The sequence below is a fragment of the Nymphaea colorata genome, chromosome 5, assembly GCF_008831285.2.
Source record: "Nymphaea colorata isolate Beijing-Zhang1983 chromosome 5, ASM883128v2, whole genome shotgun sequence".
In the NCBI taxonomy this organism is placed as follows: Eukaryota; Viridiplantae; Streptophyta; class Magnoliopsida; order Nymphaeales; family Nymphaeaceae; genus Nymphaea; species Nymphaea colorata.
Window position 1 is genome coordinate 4039109 of NC_045142.1, and position 25327 is coordinate 4064435.

A 25327-nucleotide genomic window follows, 5' to 3' on the forward strand; every position below is an offset into this window, starting at 1 on the left:
ATTTCAAGGTCTAGATTTTCTTGCCGAGGACAAAGTTTCATTGTATATAGAAAAAAGTATTATTATTATTTTTTATTGCGTCTGCAGATTTTTTTTTTTTCTAATTACATGGAAAACTTTTCACATTGATCTATGGAAAAGAAAAAATTAGACAGTTGAACGGGAAAAGTCCAGATTTGAGTAGAGATGATAGCTATAACAACAAGGTTGGTTTATTTATATGAACGAATATAAGATCCATATAATTAGTTTCAGAGCGCCTTGGGCTTGAGCCTAAACGAGCTGAGCTCGGCTTATCAAGCATGCATGATGAGCTCGAGCCGAGTTCAAATGAGTGAGTGCAGCTGGACTATAATTGGGTTTTGATATTTGGTTGATCTGGATCCAAATAAGCAGAGATGCCAACAGATTGGATTTAAATTAAACGTATTTTATTTAGCCATATTTGTTTTTTCGGATGTTTCCATATTCAAAATTGCATTCAGATTCAAACATGGAGGAACAAAAACCCATACTACATATATCCACATCTAAATTCACCAATCCAAATCCAGTTTAAATCCAATTTTTTGAATTTACATCGGATCCAAATCTTAATCCCACTTCTAAACCAATTCCAATTAACCACAATACGATATGTTAAAGCCGACTTTGAAAATGCACGGACATTGGATATGAAGTTTTTACTTAAAATTATATCTGAATCTAAACTCAATCGGATATTTATTTAAATCTGACACCAAATCCAAGTTCGACAAGGTGTCATTTCTTAAATCTGAACCTGATCTGAATTCTTAATCAAATGTTAATTTTTTTCTCCATATCCAATATTTTTGAAAATATCGGATCATTTATATCCCTAGGCAAGAGGGTCAACCAATATGAGGCTGAAGTACCATGGTTAATGACAAAAATATTCTCAGTTTACACTGAACAAGAAAACTTTTTGTAAACACAAAAAAATAAATCAATAAAAAGTAAAAAAAACTTTTTGTAAACACAAAAAAATAAATCAATAAAAAGTAAAAAGACTATAATTGACATTTCTTTTTAAAAAAATTACCAAAGTGTCTCATCTGCTTCTCATCTGCTCTTCAGTTGTGCGCGCTTACAACATCGATCTTAACTGGGTTGTGTCCATAGAACAAAGAAAACAAATCACTTAACGAACTCCTTTATAAATCTTCAAAAACTTTCAAGAAGCTAAATTTCTCGTGAAGAGTGGCACAAATTATAACACCTCACTACGAGAAAGTTTAATCCTTATCCTATAATTTAAAATGGTTTTGAAGATTCTTAGAAATCTTTGAGATTCCTAACTAAGAGTCCGTGCTAGAAAATGAGCCTTGTAGTATTTACTGTTGTGTTTTTGTTAGAAAGGAAAGTACTTGAACTATTTGATTCTAGCAGAATAACCTCTCTCTCTCTTAGGTCTTCTCTGCTAGCTCAGTCAATTGCAGATTTCTCACTCTTGCTCTATCACAGGATTGAGCTCCCAAAAACTTTCCGGTGTTTGGATGTTACCTTCGTCTAACCCGCTAAGTTTTCTAATGAGTTTCTAAAAGACATGTTGAGCAGTAACAGGCTAGAGATGCCTATGCTTCGTATGGAAAAAGATGGGTTGCTATGGAATGAGAAAACTATAAACTCAGTGGAGATGAATGACATATGGCAGATGATAAGAAAGCGGTTTCCCGGGGAAGATTGGATGAGCAATGGGCATCCTGCAAGCAGATGTTCTAGTTTCAGTAAGAACATTGCTCACCTCTTCCCTATCTCTCATGGCTCCGCTTGTATAGATACTCGAGAAGGTCGTTTCGAGTAATTCTTGTTTGTTTTTCTCTGTATGTATCATTTGTTTTGATTCATTAACAAAGTGGGAGGCAGAACCTCCAGCAGATGGTTTTCAGGGAAAAAAACTAAGGGGCAGGCTTTTGAATCCCTCTTATAAAATCAGGTTTCTTCAAAGCTGAGTTTTCTTCGTACCCAGTTTTGATGACACCAAAATACTCTAAAAACCTGGTTTTAAGGGCAAAACTATACTACTCTCTGACCCCCGGAAGAACAACAAAAACTACCCATTTAACCAACTCTTTTATAAACCCTGAAAGAAAATATTTTCAAGAATCTTTAATATGGAGCTAAATTTTTTGGTGATGAGTCTGACAAATTATAACACATTCCCATGAGAAAGTTCAATCCTTTTCATAGAGTTTATGATGGGTTGAAGATTCTTGAAAATCTTTGATACTGCTCTACAAAAACTACGGATTTAGCCAACTCTTTTATGAACCCTCAAAGATTTTCAAGAATCTTCAATATGGAGCTAAATTTTCTCGTGATGGTCATACAAATTGTATGAAGAAACGGCCATACAAATTCTTGAAAATCTTTGAGGCTCCTAGCATTTTTGAAGTAAAAACCGGAGCTGCTAAACTGAGTTCGCAAATCTGGTGTTACCTGAACACCCTCTTCATATTTCAGCTTCACAACCGCATGGGTTCCCATCCGTCTTCGAGAACTAATTGTAAATTCATGACACATATTGTTGATCTTAAGATGGTTATATGACAAGGTTTTAGCTTGACTTTTATGGAAAACACACGCTAGAGTTGAAGAATGCACACATACATAGTCCATTCAAGGTCTCTCTCAGCCTTATTCATACTACAGCCTGCTGAAGTCTGAGCTCCTAGCATGAACTCATGATCTGCGGCAACAATCCCCCAATCCAAGCTGGAAAGCGTGTTTGGTGTTCAAAATCGGGATTAGCTAAGTCAAGCCAAGTTCCACCAGTGGACTCTAGGTGAGTGAGGTTTCTCAGCGCTTGGTAGAAAGCCGAAGCTTCTACCCAACTCTTTATCTCCCTTGTATACATGACCCACTTGTCTGGTCTCGGAGTGCCCCTCCTGTCATGCTTTAGCTTGCACATCGGTGGCCTTCTTTTTACCGCACATAAGGCTGATGTCACGAGAATTAGAAATGGGAACCAGCTGCCTATTGGTCTTCACTCTGGCTATTGCGCAAACCCCCTTGGATCTACCTGTGGATTCAATCGAACAATATTTATGTAAACAAGAAGATTAGGATGACCCAAGAACACAAAAGCCGCCGGCCCTTCAAGTCCTGGGTTGTGTTGGCATAAACAATGGCAAATGGACACTCATCAACTTAAGTACTACACTTATTATCATGGACATACTCATATACATAGTACTCATGGGAATTGAACTAGAGACATGTATGAAAATGTTCTCCAACCCAAGACAAGACAGCTACACTATACCCATGGAGGCGATAAGTCATCTCTTCTACCGAAACTTTTCTGTTTGCTTTGATCGCCATAAACATTTTCCCATTGTACTAATATATGTTATTGTGTGCGTTTGCATTACAATCTTTTTTAAGTGTACACAACATATAGACAAGTACATATAAGTATAAGATGATGCACATAATTGCTTTCCCAAAAAATTGGGTGCAAAGCTTGATTATTTGCTTAGTTATAAAATCAAAATAAGTGCAATCAAGTATCCCACTCTTATTCACTATATTCATAACCAAATATGCATATTTTGAGTAATTTTTCATAGTATTACAGGTAGGTTTCTGATATACCCGATTTGGACCGGATATCTGATCAACCGTTTCGAAAAAAACCAGATAGGAACAAAAAGAATTATATCTGATTAAGATATCAGATCATATTCATATATGAGAAATGGCATCCGATCATATTTTTGATTGTGCATACACATAAATCTCTGATCGGATTCATATTCGGATCGAATTTAGTTGTAGACAGTTATCCTAAACCCAACACCCATATGTTTTCTGTAAATGGGCCAGATTTGTTTCAAAAGTCAGATTCAGATTATGAAATCGGATTTCAGATTCAAATTCAGATATGACTACTGTTCATATTATAATTAGAAGATCTAAAAATTGAATTGAAAAAAAAAGGGGGCATGGCTAATAGTATATCATATTCAAATCCGATTTATAAACATCCCTAACTATGGGCTTGTTCTTTGAATTTGAAGTGAAATCCGACAGCAAGAAGGTGGATGCTTATATTGAGGATTAGATCTTGGTTTAGTTATTGGATCAGGATCCAAGTCTATGTGGATCCTGGAAGCTGACGGAAGTGGGGTGAGCACCTCATTTACGTAGCCGGTGTTTTTATTTTATTGTATTGTATATGCTTACTTACGCACGGATGCCGATTTTGGTTTTGGCTTTGTTAGGCAACTGATCTTGTTTGGATATCATTTAATGGATCTGGTCATCGGTCACACGCCCTCAATTGCCGGGTCCGGGCCCTCTCCCCAGTGAACATAACTTTGACGTTCATGCCCATAAAACAAGTGGCCAGACCGCCCACCGATCTAGACCAGCTAATATGATCTGAACTTCGACGAATCCAGATCCCGCTCCGCTCTGCAGTACCCGTTAACTATACGTATCGTGTTTAGGGAGCCAAACGGATCCGACATGCTGGATTCTACTGTTCCAAGCTCACATCCATTTAATCGGATATGGTTAAAGAAACTTGGATGCAATTGTTAACTAAATCCGAATAAGATGCTAATATGAATTTACTGAAATCGGATAATGATATGGCTCAATTAAATATAAATGTAGGATATCTCTGCAGTCAGATCTGTATTTAGTTTCAAAATAAGATTCAGGTTACTGGAAAACATTAGAGCATATATATATATATGTGTGTGTTTTTAGCTTGTTTTTAGCTTTCTTAAGCTACTTATCTTGTTTGGATATTGTTGAATAGACTGTCTTATGTTTAAGCCTTAAGCCTAGGCATCCAGCCGGGTACCCAATGGTACCTGGTACCCAGCTCTACTTGAGCCAAAAAAGGCATCAGCTCGGGTGGACCAACTAAACCCGGTTAGGTTCGGTAAGATATTTTTATTGATTTATATGTAATTATAATATTTTATTAAGATTAATTTTATATATATATATATATATATATATATATATATATATATATATATATATATATATATATATATATAAATTTTAACCAGCACAGGCCAGGCCCAACTTCGGGTTTCATGTGTCAGGCTGGGCAGCAATTACAAGTTGCGGCCCATTCTAGCCCAACTCCTTATCCTGCCGGACCGACCCAATATCCAGGCCTACTTACGTCCTCCTACTGGATCAAGTATCGGCACTTCATAAACTTAACCAAACTGCCCATAGATCCAAGACCCGCTTTACACCCACGCACTCTCTCGAAGTAAGCGGATCGGAGATACCGGATTATTTATCCTATTTCAAATCCATTTAATGGGGATTGCCAAAGAAATTGGGATCCAATCTAGAATACATGTGATCTTTTCTTTCGTATTTAGCTCAGCCATAACCCCTACCTACGTGTAAAAGATAAATGGCTCTACCTCTGTTGCCTGCTGCCAACTGTTAAAATATTTTCTGAACTTGCTGACAATATTCGGGTCGCGCCCAAATGTTTATTATTACTAGGCTTCTCTTCTGCCTAACCTCAGCTTACTAACTCCAAAATAAAATAAAGAGAAAAGTGGGAAAGACAATAAATTAAATTAATGGTAGCCAATTAAAAAGTGCCTAAGGTCTATCTTCTGCTTGTGCCAGGGCATGGATCTCCAGCTGGCTTCTGCTTAGAGCTGCTGATAGGGTTTGAACTTGAGACCTATTGAGCTTGGTTTCAGACAAGTTTGCATGATTGGGGTCTCGACTGAAAGAAACAAAGAATTAAAGGTAGGGCATAGGAACAACCAATGTCGCTAAGATTAGGGATGCGAATATATCCGATTTGAATCGGATATTTGACTCAACCAATTCGTAAAAGTCGGATATGGAAAAAAAAAATTAATATTCGATTAAGAAATCAGAGTGGATTCATTTTTAGACAAACATCTTGTATCTAATGCTATTACATTTTGAAAATGGGCAAAATCCCGTTCAAAATTTGGATTCGTATTGTGAGATCGGATTTTGGATTCAGATTCGGATATGACTTTTTTTATTTGAATTTGAAATATGTGAATATCCAAAAAAGCGCATATGATTAAGGATATATCTGATCTGAACCTAATCCGCTATATATTGAAATTAAAAAAAAAAAAAGGACATATTCAAAATTATTGTTCTTATATATAGTGTTGATTGTTGGAACTTGGTAGAAGTCCAGCTCATGCGAGAAACTCTACAGTTATCCGTTATCCATCTAACGATCTAGAGCTCTAGGGAAGGTAGGAAAGTTGTCGGTCGATACCAGGCTATGGCAGCCCTACACTTGGAGCCTATAGACCCACAACCTCAACCACCCACACCTATGACCAGTGTAGGGCAGGTAGGTGCCTTCCGTCTAAGACTAAGGCGACGTGGATGAATCAGGCAGCTCGTTGCTCGGCTCGACTCAGTGCATAGACAGTAGCGGAGCTACAATCTTTTTTTTTTTTCTGTTAAGCAGCGGTGCTAATGCATAACAACTCAATTTTAAACACTTGAAAGGAATTTAAAATCCCCCAAGTATATAGTATTGAGAGACACCATTATATAGTAACTAACAGGAGGCAGACATAAATTTTTCATGAAAATGGTCGAATTAAAGTTTCTAAATTTTAACTAGGATCGAAATATCTTTTTCCAAATTTTTTATATAAAACAAGTGAAATTTTCTAAAATTTACATGTAAATTGTAAAAAAAATAAAGTGGAGCCAAGGCCCAAACGAGCCTACCTTGACTCTGCCTCTAGTAACCAATAAGTCAAATTATATGGTTTGTGTTAGCAACTGCCTGCAAACCCTACCACGAAGTTGGACTAAGAGTGTGTTTGATGGCATCAGATCTCATGTCCGCAAACACCAAATTTCACCATCGTGTATAAAATAAAAATTATGAAAACCAAAACTGACCACACTTAGTTTAGAATTTAAAAATATATTTGTATAGGGTTTAAATGAATAATTGTGATTAGTGCTCAAAGTTTTATGACCAAAGTCTCTCCATCTGAGTATAATTTTCCCGGAGAATAAGTTCCTTGGACTGGTTTTTGGTAAAGTTGTGCCAAAGTGAGAACCTTAACTCCCAACAGATCCTTACTTGGAGTATGTCTAGGCGGAGTTCCATTGGATTCAAACCTGTATCCAAAACGTGAGGATCAAATCTTTCTCTATTTCTAGATCTGTATCAAATCCGGTGTTGGGTGGGAAAATCTGGCATGAAAACGCTGCAGAAATATCCGGATACGCTTCTGAATCCAATCCAGAGCTGTAACTGATCTAATGTGCATATATGAATTAATGGATCCTGCTTTGGGAATCCAAATCCAAAGGCAATCGAATAATTTCAGGACTACTTAGCCGCTCCTTATAATCTAAAAAAAAGAGAAGGAAAAGGTTCATCTACCATAGCTTTTCTCAAACAATGTTACTAAAATCCGGCATGGAATCCAGTTGGCCGATTCAATGAGTAGGTTCAGTTGATATGAATCCACTAAAAGTGTGTATATATATATATATTAAAAATCAATAATATGCACTTTTAAAATATTGTAAGATGATAAAAAAACAAATGGTATCTGTCACATGATCCATATTGAATCAGCTGATGAACTGAATTAATTAGCGGCAAATTCAAATTGTTTAGACCTGGGTTGGCATTATTGACTCTGGAGCCGAGTAGGTGAGGCTGCCGCTTCCCTAAGTCATTTGTCTGTGGATAAGAAAAAGTGATAAAAATTCATTTCTTAAAAAGACGCATAGCGCTACTGGGCAGCAACGCGGCCTAAGTTTAAGGAGTCCAAGATTTGAATCTCGTGATTGTTTTATATTATTTCTTTGAACTGCAAATGGTGGCAAAAATGACACTTGAAGGATATGCTCCGAGTCAATTCAGACCTTAGAACAATGCACAAGATGGACAACCTTGAAAACAAAAAAGATATATGCCGGTGTGGGCAGTTGCCCGCACTAGCTTGTCAATTTTCTTTCACTTTTATAATAAAATGGTTTAAGAAACATCTTTCTAAGTTTGCCATTGATTAAAAATTTTTCATTGAACTTAATGACAATTAATGCTTTTTATTAAATGCCAAAAATCCAGTTTTCCTCGAAATTAGAGAACCTAACGGAACCTTGTCACGGGATAAGGCACAAAAAGCAGTTGGAGAAAAGGCTTGTCAAGGGCGTTGAAAATTGAAATGAAGCCGTTGGATCAAGTTCCAATGAAGCTGCTTTGTACCCTGAACTCACATGTAAGTGGCACTTGTTTACTTCATACATTAATCTAATTTCACATGCCACAAGTTCTAAAGTCAAGCTTTTTTTTTTGTATTATTACAAATTTTTTAGTCAAGGAAATAAATTAAAACTTTAGAATTCGATAATATATTTTTATTATTCTTGCATGTAATTAAGAGAAATTAAAAAGAAAATTGTAAAAACATCCCCCAATTCACCAAGAGGGGCCGAACTAGAAATTTTTAGCCAAAAGACACTCAACACAAAAAATCATAACATACTAAGATATTGAATAGCAAAAGGTAAATAATTAAGGGCTCTAGTATATGAACAAACAAAATTGTTGGAGACCACCAATACAAAAATAAATAAAATTTGTGGGACTGTATGGGCAACTGCCCACACATGCCCACATGTGGCTTCGCCTCTGCCAGTCAAGTTCAAGTCATTCAATAGCAAAATCAAGAGCCTGTTATGAATTGTTTGATTAATATAACAAATGAGATTAAACTCAACTGAAACTCAAGCTTGGGGATTGCAAATGCCATTTAATGATCGCGAGAACCTATAAGCAAAAGTTAATCTTCAGATTTTTGGTCAATTATTCTCATAAGTCTCTGTGCATTCATGTAAATTAAAAAAGTAAGTGCACAACAAATAAAATGACTTATCAAATCAAGCCTTAAGAATGCATAACAAGAATAGATCTTGGGCTTTCTCACCCTAGAATGGCAGAGCCAAAAAATTTGTGGTTCTAATGTAAGAAATCATAAATATGAGGGGGTGCCAATGTATAACAAATTAAATTATGGGGAGGAACCAATATGTAAATAAAAAAAATTATGCGGATCACACAAGCCCACATTTAACTCCACCATTGCACTCAACACATTCATACATACGGGGTCGGAGCTAGAAATTTTTCATGAGGGGGCTGAATTAAAGTTTCTAAATTTTAACTAGGGCTTTTAACTAGGGCTGAAATAAAATTCTTTTATATAGAACAAGTAAAATTTTCTAAAATTTTCATGTAATTTTTTTTTTTAAATTGAACTAGGGCCAGGGCTCATGCGGGCCTACCTTGGCTCTGACCTGCATACATATAAAACTATTCTCAAAATAAGATTGAAGTTTCAAGTTTTATAGTAAAAAAAATGAAAAGGAGAAAGAAAGAAAGACAAAAGAGCAGGTGAAAACCCTAATAAAAAAATGAATTAGAAAAACCAATCCCAAAATGAGATTAAGTCAACTGATTCAAGCCTTGAGCTACTTGGTTGGTCCGAGTTCTCATTTGACGAGGCGCTCGGCGGGCACATGGCTAGAGGGAATCGGCGTCAACCGCTTTCACATGCTTTCCGGCCACCTTCCCCGGGGCCCACGCGTGTGGGACTACCTCATGTGCAACTCATGAAGAGGACAAGACTCTCTCCCCCTTGAGATCCAAAAAGAGGGTGAAAAGTTCCCTTCCTTTTTCCCCTTGAATGAGCCAAAGTGGACAGAATGTTGAACTAACTACACTTTGAATCTGGGTCCAGTGTTGTCTTTGGATGGAGTTTAAATTAATGAATCCTTTAACAAATCCAAACTAACGACGTCTTAGATCAGGCTCGTATCCAACTCGGGCTCGATACTAAATCTGGATTAGACATATATTGAGTCTCACTTCTGCATGTACCTAGTCTTAGATCTTAGACTCAATTTCGGATTCAGACACCTAAATCTCGTATTCCTTTTTTAGATTCCACTAAACGGATCCGATTTTAAGTTGGCAGTCAAAGAGATCCGACCCGTTGACGTCCCTAACATACCGTGGGGACCTTATGTTGGAAGGCCACCCGTTTGGCTGTCAAACTCTGGAGCTAGAGCTGCTGTTTGGTGCTGCGGCCGGTGGGAAGCCCATATCCAATTTATGATGAGGGCCACAATGCCGTCGTCTTGTCTTTTGTCTCCAGATCCGTATTGGATCTTGCTGTGGGATTCAAGCAGAAATATTTGAATGTTAAAAATTTTCTTTGTTCCAGTTCATGTTCTTGTTGAGCGATCGTTTTCCGGTCAAATGTTCATTAATAAATTTAAATTATCGGAAAAGCCCGTTCAAAATTTTCATTCATTTTCAAAGGTACTTTTGCAAAAAAAAGAAAAAAAAATCAGTGTGAGTTCTAGATTGTTCTAAGATCTGGGGGCGATCCATTTGGCTCATGTTTCACTTCTTTTATGCGCCATCATAAGTGGCGGAGCCAGAAAAATTTTATGGATGGGCACTGATTCAAAGGTTTTCATACTCGAAGGGAGACTTACATATATAACAAAGCAAATATCAAACGATCTTAATGTAAAAATGAAAGAAAATTGAGAAGCTGGTTTCGACAACTGCCCACGGGAGCCTATATGTGGTTCCGCAATGCATCATACAAGGTAGTAACTATTTTAACATTTTATATGTTTATATCATTATGTACACGTTTGTATTAGTTTCAGCCAAGCCAACAAATGAGACCATTTCACCTTAATGAAAAGGTACAAGTTATCAAGCGTTATATCATACCAAAAACTTTTCTTATGTATTAAACTAACTTTTCCATGTTTTTTATCTATATTTTTTCTAGATCTAGTGGCTCTTACCACGTGTATAGACTGATAAGCATGGATATCTAACGAACATTGCAAAATAAATGCATTGCTTTTTTTTTTTTCTGACTGGTTTATGTGGACTAAGTCATAGTGACATTTGGGATACTTAATGCATGAACAGAAGATGTTGGGTGTCACAATCTACTTACTTTTCTTGCATTGTAAACGAGAAAATCGCGTTTATACAATAAAACTTAGTCACATTGTTGACAACATAAGGCCCCATGTCTAGGACCAATCCACGTGTCAGCGATTGAAAGCAACAATAGTCGAATCTATCGGACATATTAAGATTTCTCGCTTTTCGTGATAGTTCGCAACTCAATAGGTGTCAAAATGAACCGTGAAACTCACGGCAGTATACAATTTTGAGATTGATTCATAAAACACAGTATGTTGTCATTATCAACAGCTAAGTTTTTGTGACAATTTTTATATAGTTTCTAACATGGTCTGACTTTTTTATCCGCCACTCAAGGAAACTGTACCGACACTTTGCTCCTTTTTACTTGTGTTTTATCTAGCGTCACTAAAGGGGTGTTTGATATATTCAGGATAGTGGAATTTTAGAATCAAAATGTTTTTTTTTAATTATAATTATGAAACAAACGGGATATTTTGTTTTCGAAATTAAAAAACTGAAACCTGAAATTTTGATTTTATTTCAGTTTGAAGAGGAATTGTAATTATGAAATTTTCCCTTATAAAATCCCTAACACACTGTGGGGGCCTTATGTTGGAAGGCCACCCGTTTGGCTGTCAAACTCCAGAGCTAGAGCTGCTCTGTGGTGTTGGTAAGCCCATATCCACTTTATGATGAGGGCCACAATGCCTTCGTCTTGTCTTTTATCTCCAGATCCGTATTAGATCTTGGCTTGGGATTCAAGCAAAAATATTTGAATGAAACTTAAAAGTTTTTTTGAAGAATGATTTTTCAGTTCATGTTCTTGTTCAGCGATTGTTTTCCAGTCAAATGTTCATTAATAAATTTAAATTATCGAAAAGGCCGGTTCAAATTTTTCATTCATTTTCAAAGATATTTTTGAAAAAAAAAAAGAGAATCAGTGTGAGTTTCAGATTGTTCTAAGATTTGGGGCCAATCCATTTGGCTCATGTTTCACTTCCTTTATGCACGAATGTATCAGTGGCGGAGCCAGAAAAATTTTATAAAAGAGCACTGATTCAAAGGTTTTCATAATCGAAGGGGCACTTACATGTATAACAAAGTAAATATCAAACGATTTTAATGTAAAAATGAAATAAATTGAGAAGCTGGTGTGGGCAACTGCCCACACAAGCCTATATGTGGTTCCGCAATGCATCATATAAGGTAGTAACTATTTTAACATTTTATATGTTTATATCATTACGTACACATTTGGATTAGTTTCAGCCAACAAATGAAATCATTTCACCTTAATGAAAAGGTACAAGTTATCAAGCGTTATATCATACCAAAAACTTTTCTTATGTATTAAACTAACTTTTCCATGTTTTTTCTCTATATTTGTCTAGATCTAGTGGCTCTTACCACGTGTATAGGCTGATAAGGATTGATATCTAACAAACATTGCAAATAAATGCATTACATTCTTTTTCTGACTGGTTTAAGTGGACTAAGATTTGCTGTTCAATGGTTTCATATTATTCTACGTGGTATTTGGGATACTTAATGCATGAACAGAAGATGTTGGGTGTCACAATCTACTTGTTTTTCTTGCATTGTAAACGAGAAAATCGCGTTTATACAATAAAACTTAGTCACATTGTTGACAACATAAAACCCCATGTCTAGGACCAACCCACGTGTCCGCGACCGAAAACAACAATCGTCGAACCTATTGGACATATTAAGATTTCTCGCTTTCCGTGATAGTTCGCAATTCAATAAGTGTCAAAATGAACCAGGATACAATTTTGGGGTAGGTTCATGAAACAGAGTATGTTGTCATTATCAACAACTAAGTTTTTGTGACATTTTCTAGATAGTTTCTAACATGGGCTTTGTTTGTCTGGCTTTTTTATCCGCCATTCAAGGAAACTGTTCCGACACTTTGCTCCTTTTTACTTTTCTGTTTTATCTAGCATCACTAAAAAGGTGTTTGATATATCTAGAATCATGAAATTTTATAATCAAAATGTTTATCTTTTTAAGAAATTATAATTATTAAACAAACAAGGTATTTTGTTTTAGGAATTTGAAAACTGAAACCTGCAATTGTGATTTCATTTAAGTTTGAACCTCTAACTTCTTTAGATATAAGGAGCTCCTTTGTTAAGGACCTTTTGTCATCTCCTTCACCCGAACACGAAGGGAGTCGAACATATAACCAGGAAGATTTGATTATCAGCTCAAATAAACTAACTACTCGCATTATTTATATTATGATAAGAAAGAAAAAAGGCGATATTCCCTTGGTCCAGGGACAGTAATGAACTTTCACATCTCCCGGGCAAAATGGGAAGATGGGAAGAGGAAGAGGCCGGGCGGTGGGGAGTGGAGCGCGCCGCTCAAGGCGTGTGGGCTCGACCAGGGTCCGACACGCGGCGCGTTCTAATCATGAGCCCACATGCGCCCACCGGGAAAGGGACAATTTGACGAGCCCACATGCTTTCGGCTCCGTTTTTGGAGCGACGGGTAATGCCGTTGGTACTTCGTACAACTAAAAACCAAAAAAGAATGAATACTGATAATAATATGATTTGATTAAAGCGGTACAATCAATGGTGCGAGATTTTTTTTTTTTTTTTTTAAGTCGAGTGACATTAATATAAGCATGATGGCATCTCTAGTTTAGATTTGGAACCAAACTCCGTATTTATATTTATTTATGTATTGCTTTCTTGTTCGCTTTAGATCACTTAATAACTCTTTTTAGTGTCTGTGAATTGATTCAGCGCTCGAATCGGTGAGGTTGTTGAGTCGGCGAATCAGCCGGTTCACTAATTCAAGTGAATTGTTTGTGAATCCGTGCAAATTTTTAAAGACGTTTTAAAGAAAAAAGGAAAAAAGTGAAATAATTTAAAAATTGACACTTAGCATTTGCTTGTCATCACTTTAATTTGAATCAATCAACTTATGCCAAATTTATTAATATTGGTTTTTTCGATACCTTCTTTAAGGGTTGTTTGGTAATAAGAACAGTAACAAGTTGTTTCATGAAGATTGAAGGGATTTATGCGACATTGCTTTATAGTGTTTCATGGACTCATCTTAAACTTTAAAGATTTATTAAATAATTTATTAAATTTTTTATTGTTTATGGATGTGCGAATTTATCAAAATATTCGTTTTTAAAAATATATAAAATGCAATTGAAAATATGAAAAGTGTACAAAATATTTAAAATGATAAAAAAAATTGCACCAGACACTCTTAATCTTTCAAATAATGAAATTCTTTTGTCATGGATTGGAGAAAGGCCATTTCTAATACGCATCCATTACGTCCAGCATCCGGAACAGATTCGGGTCGGTAATCAGGTAAATCCGAGCCACTCATATCTCTATCATTGAGATCCTGCGATATAAGCTGGTGGGTCCCACTGTCGGCTCCATTATTTGTGAATCAAACTTAATAGAATTGACTCGAAAGCTTATTAATTGATACAAATATATATACATATATATATATGTTATAAAAAAAATGAATAGAAATTTAAAAATTCAAAAAAGGCCTTTTTTGTTTTTGGTTTTTTGGCGTCATGGTTGGATCCAATCTAGGTTTCGGTCCAAGTGGGTTTGAATGAGAACAAACCGGGGCCTATCACCGGACCCAGTCGGGTGCTAACGTAAAATGGTGCTGCGGAGTGGGGCACAATGGTCTTTCATCTGAGGACATTAATGACAACGTGCATGGAGACCTCACCTTTTGCAGCGGCGACGTCCATCGTATTTCTATTCCCTGGGAGCAATATTTTATTATTCCCGTTTTGTCCTTTCTGCGTGGGAAATACATTAAAAATCACGCCAAAAGTAAAAACTGTTAAAAAATAGTTGGAAAAAGAAGGCGACGTTAAAATGGAGCCGCTTGTCGGACATAAACAATGGGCGAAATTATCCCCCAGAATTCCCTCCCCAGCAACAGAATTCTTGGTCCCCCAGAACGGTAAAATCGAGGCACGATATTTTCCTTTTCATTTTATTTTTTTTTAAAAAACTTTATTTTGGGCTTTATGGTATGTTTAAAATAAAGGCGTTAAAATCAAAAAGTTAGTTTTTACAGGTACACCGGCCATGGGAGCATCCTGACCGTTCGTTTTCGTCAGATCTGCGGTTCACAGTGGACCGAATAGAACGCATGGGGACTGGCAATCCCGGTGGGTCCCACGTACCAAATTTGGGAAGATAGACGTCTCATTCGCGAAAATAAATGAGCTCGACCTCACTTTTCCACTCTTTCCATCGAGAGTCTGGTCATCCGAACCGAGACGACTCGGTCCGATTCCCTTTTCGTATAGGACCCGGGCGATGGAGCTCATTTCGACTCTGAACTAGTATTGCGTAGGATTTGGATCCATTCAACACATTAAGTGCCCCAAAGGTCAGCATCCTCCCTTCCCCTTGTATCCCTTTTCCGATCAATGGCGGAGCCAAGATTTTTTTAAAGTCACCAACTTAGGTTTTGGCGGGACCTAGGTTCAAACCCATTACTGCCCACACCAGCTAACAAGTAGTTCCGCTACTACAGTCCGGTCCGGTCGGGCAAGGGCGAAGGGAGGGGGGGGCGCCTGGGCCATGGCCAGGGTGAGCCCAGAAAAAAAAAAATTTACATTGAAAAAATCAAAATTTTTTTGTTTGGCCCGACCGATCGCTCCTCAGCCTCCTCTTAGTCCGACCCTGGCCCGGCCCGCAAATCGTCTTGGCCCGACCCTAGAAAAAACCTTGCCCCTGCGGTCGGGACATCTGTAGAATTAAAAGCAATGTGAACTTAGCTAGCATAAAACAGTTGTAAAACCAAACTCTGTCGATCTTGCAACTAAAAATTCAAAACCTCAGCACCATTTGCATTCTTAATTGCTCAACTGACAATAAGTTCATCATATATTTGTAGATTAAACTATGTGAGCTACCTCGGATTCGCTTGGTGGGGGTGCCAATGATTTTGTTAATAGTTTTATGGGGATTTTGTTTTTGGGATTTATTGAATCTGATTTTGTATGCATTTAGTTCATCCAAATCCAACTTATTCGTCTGCTAGCTGTAAGCATTAGGTTTAAGATTCATATCTTCAAGATCGACTCTCCAGGGGCTAGCAAGGGTCATATTCCATCCTCACATTAAATATATATATATATATATATATATATATATATATATATATATATATATATATTTAAAATTATTTAACTTATATACAAACTTTTTAAAAAAATTATTTTTCAACTCCTCTAAAATTTTCAAACTAGAATTCGACTTCCTACTGAAAATTTTCTAGCTTCGCCCCTACAATCAAGACCGCCTCAACCTCACAAAAGTTGGACATAAAAACAAATAATAACATTGGTCAGATTTTTTTTAAAATAAATATTCGGTTGGATTCAGATCCAGATTTAGTTATAAATAAATATTCTATATCTAATATCCACATATTTTGAAATCTGGCTCTTAACAAATCATAATGTAAGTTGGACTTGATTGTGTATTTAGAAAAGTGGAATCCGATGTCAATTAAAGTCGGGACCCGATTCGTATTATAGATTTAAAAATCATATTCGAATATGGTATAGACTGTTTTTCTTTCATATTTGAATCCCAACGAATGAACATCCGACAAATCAACATACATTCATTTTCAATTTCAATTCAAATCCGATCGATCGATTGACATTCAAATTCTTAGCCCAAGTGAAACAAAGTTGGGTGCCAATTTCATAATTAATGATGGACTGCCGGTTCACTTCCCGAGTCGATCCATGCCATAGATGAACCGAACCGGTCGAGACGACTCGCCGGAGCAGAACTGTGGAAGCTTAGGTCAGCTGGTGAAACGGCTGGAAAACATTTAAAACGGCCGTTGCTTCATTCTGGAAGCTTTCTCCTTCCTGGGGTTGGATGTCATGGTGGTGGTGGCTGGTGGCGCTCCTTTGGCAACTTTTACTTTCCTTGTGGGAGAAAATTTGTTGCAGAGGATGGATGGAAAGTTAACAAAAAGGCGAGGGGTTAAAAAACGCAAGGGAAATCCTTATTTATAGACCATCTCTGTAGCAGTGAAAGTGATAGACTCAGAAGAATGTGGGGGCCTAGAGACAAGGGGCCTAAAAGCAGGGTGGGGGTTTCTAGGGCCGTGCGGACACTGTAGGGGCAGGTTTCTCCAAGTACAAAAAGCTGAGGGATCTGCAAGCCTTTGGGGGAGGGCCTGGTGTGAATTGGGTTCCTGGGGATTTGTGGGGATAGTGCCTTTATAGAAAGGTTTCTCAGAGACTCATCATTGTTGGTCTCTGCTCCCATTCTTGTGTTAGTTGGCAGCGTGGGGAGGGGGAGTTGTTGCAGTCGGTCATGGAAGGAATGGTGGTGCCTGCAGGTCCAGTCTCTCCTTGGTCTTATCAGGAGGTTGGTATAAGTTCTGCTTTAGCATCCATGGCGAAATGTCATTCTGATTCAGGCCCATAAGCTGGCAGATTTTCATTGTCTTCTCTTTTTCCGTTTACTTTTTAAAGAGAAAAAAGTTAAGCCGCTTTAATAGGTTCTCTCTCTCTCTCTCTAAAGTTAAACTGCTTTACCTCTCTCTGTCTCTGTCTCTGTCTCTCTCTCTCCTCTCACAAATGATCCGTTATACTGATGATGGTTTCATCATCAGTGTAATGAATCATTTCTTGGTTATTCTGATGTGTACAGGTTCTTGTTTAAACTTAAATTATCTTCGAGGACATTTATTGGAAACTTTTTTTTTTAAACAGAGAGAAATAATGCTCTTTTGAGATAGCTGATGGACTACAGGTTTTGAATTCCGGTCGTTCATAGAGTTCGCTCAATTCAGCATTCAATGAAACTGTTCGCCTTTTGCTTTATTGTGCAGCTGTGCTGCAGCAGAATTTATGGCGCGCTAAAGATTGCTATTGGCGGTCAATGTCTCTCGTGGGAGTTCAATAGATTAACAGAAGCAATGTCCTTTTTTCATTTTCAGTTTTCATGCATAATGAATCTTTTAGACGCTTCAGTAAAAAAATTGAGTGTTCTTTCATGGAAACGTAGATTCTCCAGTAAAAGCTCTGAAGTTTAAATCTTTTCTGAACAAACTCTTTTCCTGGAAGCAGAGCATAGAAGATCTAAAGCAGACCTTGCTATACACAACATTGGAACTAGAGTCGACGCGAATGGCTGCCAAGGAAGAGATGAAGAAAAATGAAGAGAGCATGAAGCAGTTGCTTCAGGCTCTCAAGGCGACCTGCCAGGAAAGAGATGAAATCAAGGGGCAGCTTCAAACGTTGCTTGACAAGTTGGCACAGGCCCCTTCAAATGATGTCTGCCACAGCCTTAAAGTTAACCTTCAACCTGAGACTCCTAGGGGAGCATCGAGAGGATATTCAGGATTATCTGAATCTGATAGTCTCTCGGAGACATATAAGCATCATTCTTATGTTTCATCTCCTACTGATTCATTTTTTGAATCAACCTCCTCTCCAGAATTTCAGAACGTCAATTTTGCTGAGTCTGGTAACATAAGCTTGCTAGACCAACCATTTGTTGAAAGTTATAACCCATCAATTTCTTCTTGTCTTGTAATTGACATGAAAGATGCACATCATTCTTCAGTGAAGACTGCATCCGAAAATGCTGGAGTTTTTCGGTCAAATGAGCGTCTTATCAAGGTGAAACCACTTCCAGAGAAAGGTAAACTTCTTCAAGCAGTTCTAGAAGCTGGACCGCTACTTCAGACCCTTCTTATTGCTGGGCCCCTTCCTCGCTGGCGAAACCCTCCACCGCTCCAGTCGCTTCAAATTCCAACTATTCCTATTCGGGGCATTAGCACTTCGACTCCGATTCAGACACAAGTTAGTGCTCCACTTATTCATCGTCAAGGTTCTGCAAAATTGGATTACCACCAAGATTCTCTGAGCATTCCTCCAATGTCTTCTGGCTCTCTTGTGCATTCCTCTGTCATGGTCGCTCCAACTTTAAAGAGACCTTTTTTATCTTCATCAGTTGGCAACTTTGGAGAACAAGATCCACAGCCTGCAACCAAACTGAGAAAGTTCTAATGATATGTTAACTTGGTTACTTTCTCAGCCTGAGAGATGTTGCAACCTGTGTGGTCCTTAGACCTTCATCTGTTGCAAATTTGTAAATTGGTATCTGTATTTAAATGTAAAGCGTTTTTGTTCTACTACCTATAAATTAAACGTTGAGTGGCGCGTACAATAGTATAATACGCTCTTTGTCTATCATGCTATGGACTACCTATAGCACCACTTGATCTGATATGACAAATCATTTTGTTCTAGAAGGTCACATGTCATTGTATGTCGCCTGTGTTTTTCTGCGGCAGATTTCTGAATTTCTTCTCGGCTCAGCAGAAAAACTGCATCATTATTTCCTCTTCTTCTTTCAATTCAAAGAGAAAAGTGGCTGACAGTGAGAACCCCACCTCCCTCTCTCTCTCTCTCTCTCTGGCGCGCGCGCGTGCGCTGTGCGTCTCTTTGTGCTGTGATGATATTGTGACTACCTGGTAGAGCTACTTATTTGGAACCCAGATAGGTATAATTTGTGCTTTTTGATTGATTATGATGCTTCTCTGACGATTCTTAGGAAACCAGTTTTCATAGTGTAGTGTTAGCTTTACGTTGGCCAGGTAACAGCCAAAATTGTTTGTTGGTGCCATTCTAAGAGAAAAGGATCAGAAAACTAGCTGCGCACATACTTACTGGTTCAACCAAAACAGACGGAAATTTGTGTGCTGGGTAGCTCTTAGATCAAGTGGCGTTTTGTACCGTTCATCGCATTAAATCTTACATCAATATTTTCTCTGAAATTCCCATCTTTGTGGTTGAATATTTAGCTCACTTAGTCAACTTGCTCTCTCTCAATTTGTGCACGGAGTATGAACTCTAGTTCTCTACCATTTTCAGGGGGCATTTCTGATCGGTTGGATTGGGTCCTGAGTCAGCTGCAGCGAAGAAACATGTTTCGGTGGCATGACCTAAGCAATTTGAAATGGTTGAATCTGTTTGGTAATGTCCCTTTCATTATTTGCCGAACAGTGAAATTGGGCGGTTGTCACCATAACAAAAGCAATGAACAATGTGAGTTACAGTCCAGAAGTAACAAAGTAAAAAACCTTGGAACAAAGTTTATCTGTAAGAGTGATTTATGCATAACATGCACTAAAAATTCTCACTATGATGCTATAATGGCATAGGACGCCCAGAATTTTCCCAGACGGTGCAGAAGGTCCTCCTATGCTGATCCAGAGAGAAATGTGTGAAAATAATATATGAATGATTCCATGGATGAAGTGGTACATGTTTTGGATTGTTATTCTCCTAAATTTACCTATCCGTTTTGACTCTTCAGTTGGTTCCCAGAACTTGAACAAGTAACCTTTAAATCTTTCGGTAAGCTGATGAGATTTTAGAGGAGTCAAAGAAGAAGAAATTGAAAATGCAATCACGAATGCCTCGAAACCTCATAAATTTGTCAGCTTTTCTTTGTTGATTGGAAAAAAAAATGGTCATCTTTCCACAGTATAGCAAATTTTAATTTCCTGGCATTCTGATTGCCAAAAAATTGAGCAATATAAGGAACTTATATGAGAACCAATTGCCAACGGGCATAAAATAGCTATCTTTTGTAGTGGTAGCAAGGAAGAAATATCGACAATTAGGTGTTCCATTCAATTACATAATGTTTTTCTGTGAAATTATATTCAACAATTATCGAGCAGCTAAAATCCACAGAAATAGCGCATCAAATAAAGTACAAGGTTGTGGCAAGCATCTATCGGTCATAGAAAAGTAGTTAAATTCTTAAGGACAACACGTGAACCATCAGAAAGGCCATAGATTTGAGAACAGGAATCATGATTCTGTACAAAGTTTCTACCATGAAAGAAAAAAAGAACAGGTTTAGACCATCCTATCTGCCTTTTGGATTCATCAACTGGGAGAACACTGAACTTGTGTTAGTACCTTCAGAATTACCTTCATCACTTGCTGTCACATTTTTCTCAGGATCAGATGGAGAAACATGCAACAAGTGCTTCGCTGTGGGTTTGGTTCTGGCATTGAACTCAGTAACATAAACCTTTTGGAAAGATTCCTGCAGCTGAAGAGCGAGTTCCAAGTTCTGTAAGACTTTGCCCATTGCCGGCCTCTCAACACCATGCTCTGCCAAGCACTTCTCTGCTGTCTCACCAAACTTGCGCAGGGAAGAAGGATCCACTGATCCTTTCAAACGTGGATCTATTATGTGCTCTAATTGACCTTTCCTTTGCCAATACATTGACCACTCTGCTATATTGACCTGGTCTCGAGGCAATGCCGGATTAATTGCAGGTCGGGCACAAAGCACTTCCATCAACACAACCCCAAAAGAGTATACGTCTGATTTTTCTGTGAGCCGCTGTCTTCTAAAGTATTCTGGATCAAGATAACCGAAGCTTCCCTTCACTGCAGTGCTAACATGAGTCTGATCAAGTGTCGGCCCAGCCTTTGACAACCCAAAATCTGCCACCTTGGCAGTGAGATTCTCATCTACCAAAATGTTGGTGGTTTTTACATCACGATGGATGACAACTTCCATTGCTCCTGTGTGAAGATAGTGCAGGCCTTTTGCAGCTCCAATGCAGATCTCAAGCCTTTGCTTCCAAGAAAGTGGTGGCAGTTCTGAGCCATACAAATGTTTCCTGAGAGGACCACCAGCCATGAATTCATAAACAAGAATCATTTCTGAGAGCTCCTCACAGTATCCAATAAGTGAGACCAGATGACGATGCCGAAGCTTTGAAAGCATCTCAATCTCTGTCCTAAATTCCAAGAAGCCTTGTTGCGATCTGGGGTTTCCACGCTTAACTGCAACCACAGTTCCATTTGCCAAGACTCCCTTATAGACCTTTCCAAAGCCTCCTATGCCTAAAATCAAGTCCTCATCAAAGTTATTTGTAGCTTCTTTTATCTCTGAAAACGTTAAAATCTGGTTCAGACCTACAGATGGTGCTGGTGAAGCATAACTACCGGCTCTGCTCTTCGTTGAAACAATTGAGACCTTAGTTTCTGAATTTGCTAAATGTGCTGGAAGAGATAACCACGTAGATTCATTACTTTGCTTTGAAGGAGGACGGATGCAGAGGAAATAAACTGCTGCAACAATAAGACATAGGAGAGTAGATCCACCTAAAAAAGAAGCAATAATTAGAAGCATCATTTTTTTCTTCTTTCCTACCCTCAAAGAAGCAGCAACTGCACTGAAAGATCCATCAAGGCTTTTATCAGAATCACTCAGTTTCATGATTTCCAGGCCATTCAGAACTGCATTAGGAAAAACACTTGACATATCTGGCGGTCCAATTTGAACCAACAGCTTATCTGAATCTGAAATATTAACAACAAAGTCAACATAGTATGCCGTTGATAATGATCTTGCCTTACTACCTATGCTAAATGAGCGAAGAGCGGGTCTTTTGCCAATGTAAACATTGAAAACAAGGCTGTTCAATGATTTGCTGATAATATCGCAAAAGTGTAAGCGTACCAAGTAACTGAAACCTTGCTCAACACCAAACATCCATGATATGTTGAATCTCCGGACACCAACATTGGAATCTGCCATTTCTTCTGCAGTTGCATAAACCAGACTTGGTGCAGTTGCTTCCAAAACTTCTGGAGGATATTTGATGGTATCAGGAGAAGTAGAGATATTGTGAGCAGCAGCAGGGTTAAGGAGAAATGGGTGATCAATCTCCCAGGTCCTCCACAAGGCATCAGTTTTTGAACTCAAAGAAGGCCCTCCAACATTAATTCTATAAGCCATTTCAAAAGCTATACTGGAAGATATTTTAACAGGAAGACCATCAGAAACAGCGAGAACCGACGAAGGGAACAATGCATCTGGAGTAGAAATGACTTCAATCCCATTTATAAAAGCTACTGATTCTTCTGAAGGATGTATGGTCAACAAGAAATCACCCGTTCCCACTCTGACGGCAAACTCCTTCATCAAAGTAGATCGATTTTGAGCAGACATCTTGAATGAGAAGTCGTGGAGCAATATAAATCCACCAGCCAAAACGGAGAAAACAGCAGATTTCAGTTCGTATTTGGTATTTTCAACGGGGAAGAAATGCAATCTTAACAAATGCCATCCTTCCTCTTTGATGCTAAAAGTATACACCGTTTTCTTCTTGAAAATCCGAGCTGTATTATAGATACCCAGAGGAAGGCTCGCATTATGAGAGACAACAATATGTGATATTGGTGACACCGAGACTGATGGCAACTCCAGATCAGGCTTAAAGGTTCTACCGTCTTCAAGTCTAAGGGACTCATTGCCTCCGCAATCTATCAAAAGATTATCAACAGGACTAAAGGAAGCAAGAGATGGAACACACAAAGTCCAAAGCAACAAGCGCAAGATCAACCCCAAAGCAGCCATTTTTTGATATAACAGAACAGGAAGAACCAGACTCCCTTTCTCATGACACATCAAATCCCCACTGTTGTTGTACAACAGTACAAGAATCACGAACAAAGTTGAGCAACCCAGGATATTAAAAGCAAAAAAAAATCTGGAATTTCCCTTAGGCTTCCTTCCATTATTGTTCAGAACACTGTAACACTGTTAAGATTGAAGTTTCAAAGAACGAAAAAATAAGCCAAAGAAACAGAACTAAGAGTGACTCCACCTACCCATTTCCTCATACATAAGAAAGAAAGAGAACACCAACTTCTCCCTTCCCCATTGCCCACAAAAAGCTTCAGTTTTCATGGCATTAGAAGAAACACCCACTACAGAAAACGAAAAGAAACTTTAAGAATACGAGGATAAATACAAGCAGAAGACCTGTTCAGGAAAATTTCGCCAAACTGCTACCATTCGACATGGGAGCTCAGAAACGCGAAGAAGAAGAAGGAGGAGGAGGAGAAGGGAGTTCAGCAAGAAGGAGGAGGGAAAATGAAAAGGGGGAAAAGGGCGTGTTCTGGTGAGTGTTTACAGGCACAGAAAACTGCAAAAGGAAGAAAGGGCAGGAAAAAAAAGTGGACTGTCCTGGTCTCTCCAAAATCGAAAAGAACCCTTTTCGCGGCAATGTGAAGCATTAGCGAAAACGATCGCCGGTCGGTCAAACAACAACCAGACGTTAGGCCGTCCTGACTAAACCGTCAACGGTCTCTTCTAGCTAGAACAAACAGTTAACGGTCTCGTTTAGTTGGGAAGCCGTTGATTACTGGCAATATGAATGAGATGCTGTTTTCGTTCATTGATGTTCAAATTCTTTCAAAAAGATTTAAACCATCTATCGAATCTAATAGAACCGAAATGTTTATATTATATATGCACTGAGTTTTGGAATAAGGATACATTGACACGGTTTAATCAATTGGTAACTTCATAAGTTCGATTAATATGTATAATATTTTCTCAGGCAAACCCTTACAAAACTATTCAACTAGAGACCTACCTAGTTAATAAACTTAACATAATGGCATATTATAAGCTTAATATTGTGAGTTAAAATGGACTTGTTTAGAACTTTTTTAATTTGAGCCACAAAAACAAAGCTTTTAAGTGGCAAGTGCTTTCGTACTCCCCCTTGTTTTAGGGCTGCATTAGGGCCGAGCGTAAAGTAACACCTTGTCAAGTTGTAAATGGAAAGCCCGGAATTGAGTTTAAGCATTACCATTTCACCACCAAATTCTTGAAAGATTTCTCAACAGCAACAACGATAACAATAAACTTTAACATGAATTTGAAAGTTTTATTCTTTTTCAGATGAGCGGTTTTTTTTACCGAAGAGACCTGCCTCTTATGCCTCCCGGCTTCGAGGCTCATAGAGCATAGTTTGAGATCTAAAAGAGTGCACTAGGATGTGACAGTGACCATTATAATCGTAAAGTAAACCTCTTGAGTATGGACCGTCTTGCCGCACAGGGGAGCCCCGCCTAAGGACTAACATGAACTAAAGTCATTAGATTTTTTTCCACTTGAAGAACTCAAGTACTCAAACCCAGTAGTGGAGGGGACGTAGCCCTTAGTCAAATGATTAAATAATAATAAAATACTAATTTCTGAATCTAACTGGGATGAACATTAATAACACTAATTAATCCCCATGAACAGGCAATTTGTGATCTCGAATATTGATCGATGACCGTATTTGAAATTTATAGTTGATTAGATGATTCAACGATTTGTTTTTTTGTTTAAAGCAAAGTGTTCTTCTGGGGAAACAATAGATCTAAGTTAAAAATTTGCTTGCTTTCGGTAGTGACTAAGGTGTGATATTATTATGGGG

The 25327-nt window shown here is 38.0% G+C and overlaps 2 protein-coding genes across 4 annotated transcripts; one reads left to right on the plus strand and one right to left on the minus strand.

The window, feature by feature from the left end:
* Window positions 1-16938: 16938 nt before the first annotated feature.
* LOC116254743 (uncharacterized) lies at window positions 16939-19345 on the plus strand. 3 transcript variants are annotated; one of them, XM_031630300.2, is made up of 3 exons: window positions 16939-17433; window positions 17900-17958; window positions 18138-19345. In XM_031630300.2, the coding sequence occupies exons 2-3, from the start codon at window positions 17950-17952 to the stop codon at window positions 19080-19082; spliced, it is 954 nt and encodes a 317-aa protein (XP_031486160.1). In that variant the 5' UTR covers window positions 16939-17433; window positions 17900-17949; the 3' UTR covers window positions 19083-19345. The 3 variants fall into 3 exon arrangements, with proteins under 3 accessions (XP_031486160.1, XP_031486161.1, XP_031486159.1); XM_031630301.2 differs by lacking the exon at window positions 17900-17958 and having other exon boundaries at window positions 18138-18537; window positions 18637-19343; XM_031630299.2 differs by lacking the exon at window positions 17900-17958 and having other exon boundaries at window positions 16940-17433; window positions 18138-19339.
* Window positions 19346-20860: 1515 nt separating this feature from the next.
* LOC116255115 (receptor-like protein kinase THESEUS 1) lies at window positions 20861-24076 on the minus strand. Its single transcript, XM_031630874.2, has 2 exons — window positions 23878-24076; window positions 20861-23652 (listed from the first exon to the last, which is right to left on the minus strand). Exons 1-2 carry the CDS (start codon window positions 23908-23910, stop codon window positions 20956-20958), a joined length of 2730 nt encoding a protein of 909 aa, XP_031486734.1. The 5' UTR covers window positions 23911-24076; the 3' UTR covers window positions 20861-20955.
* Window positions 24077-25327: the final 1251 nt, after the last annotated feature.

What these genes read in the sequence shown, in the direction of transcription:
- LOC116254743 (XM_031630299.2), top strand. Translation starts at nt 17,380, where the DNA reads ATGGAAGGAATGGTGGTGCCTGCAGGTCCAGTCTCTCCTTGGTCTTAT. An exon ending in CTCCTTGGTCTTATCAGGAG is followed by an intron (nt 17,434 to 18,137) that starts GTTGGTATAAGT and finishes TCCTGGAAGCAG; the next exon opens with AGCATAGAAGATCTAAAGCA.
- LOC116255115 (XM_031630874.2), bottom strand. Translation starts at nt 23,910, where the DNA reads ATGGTAGCAGTTTGGCGAAATTTTCCTGAACAG. An exon ending in GGCGAAATTTTCCTGAACAG is followed by an intron (nt 23,653 to 23,877) that starts GTCTTCTGCTTG and finishes CAATCTTAACAG; the next exon opens with TGTTACAGTGTTCTGAACAA.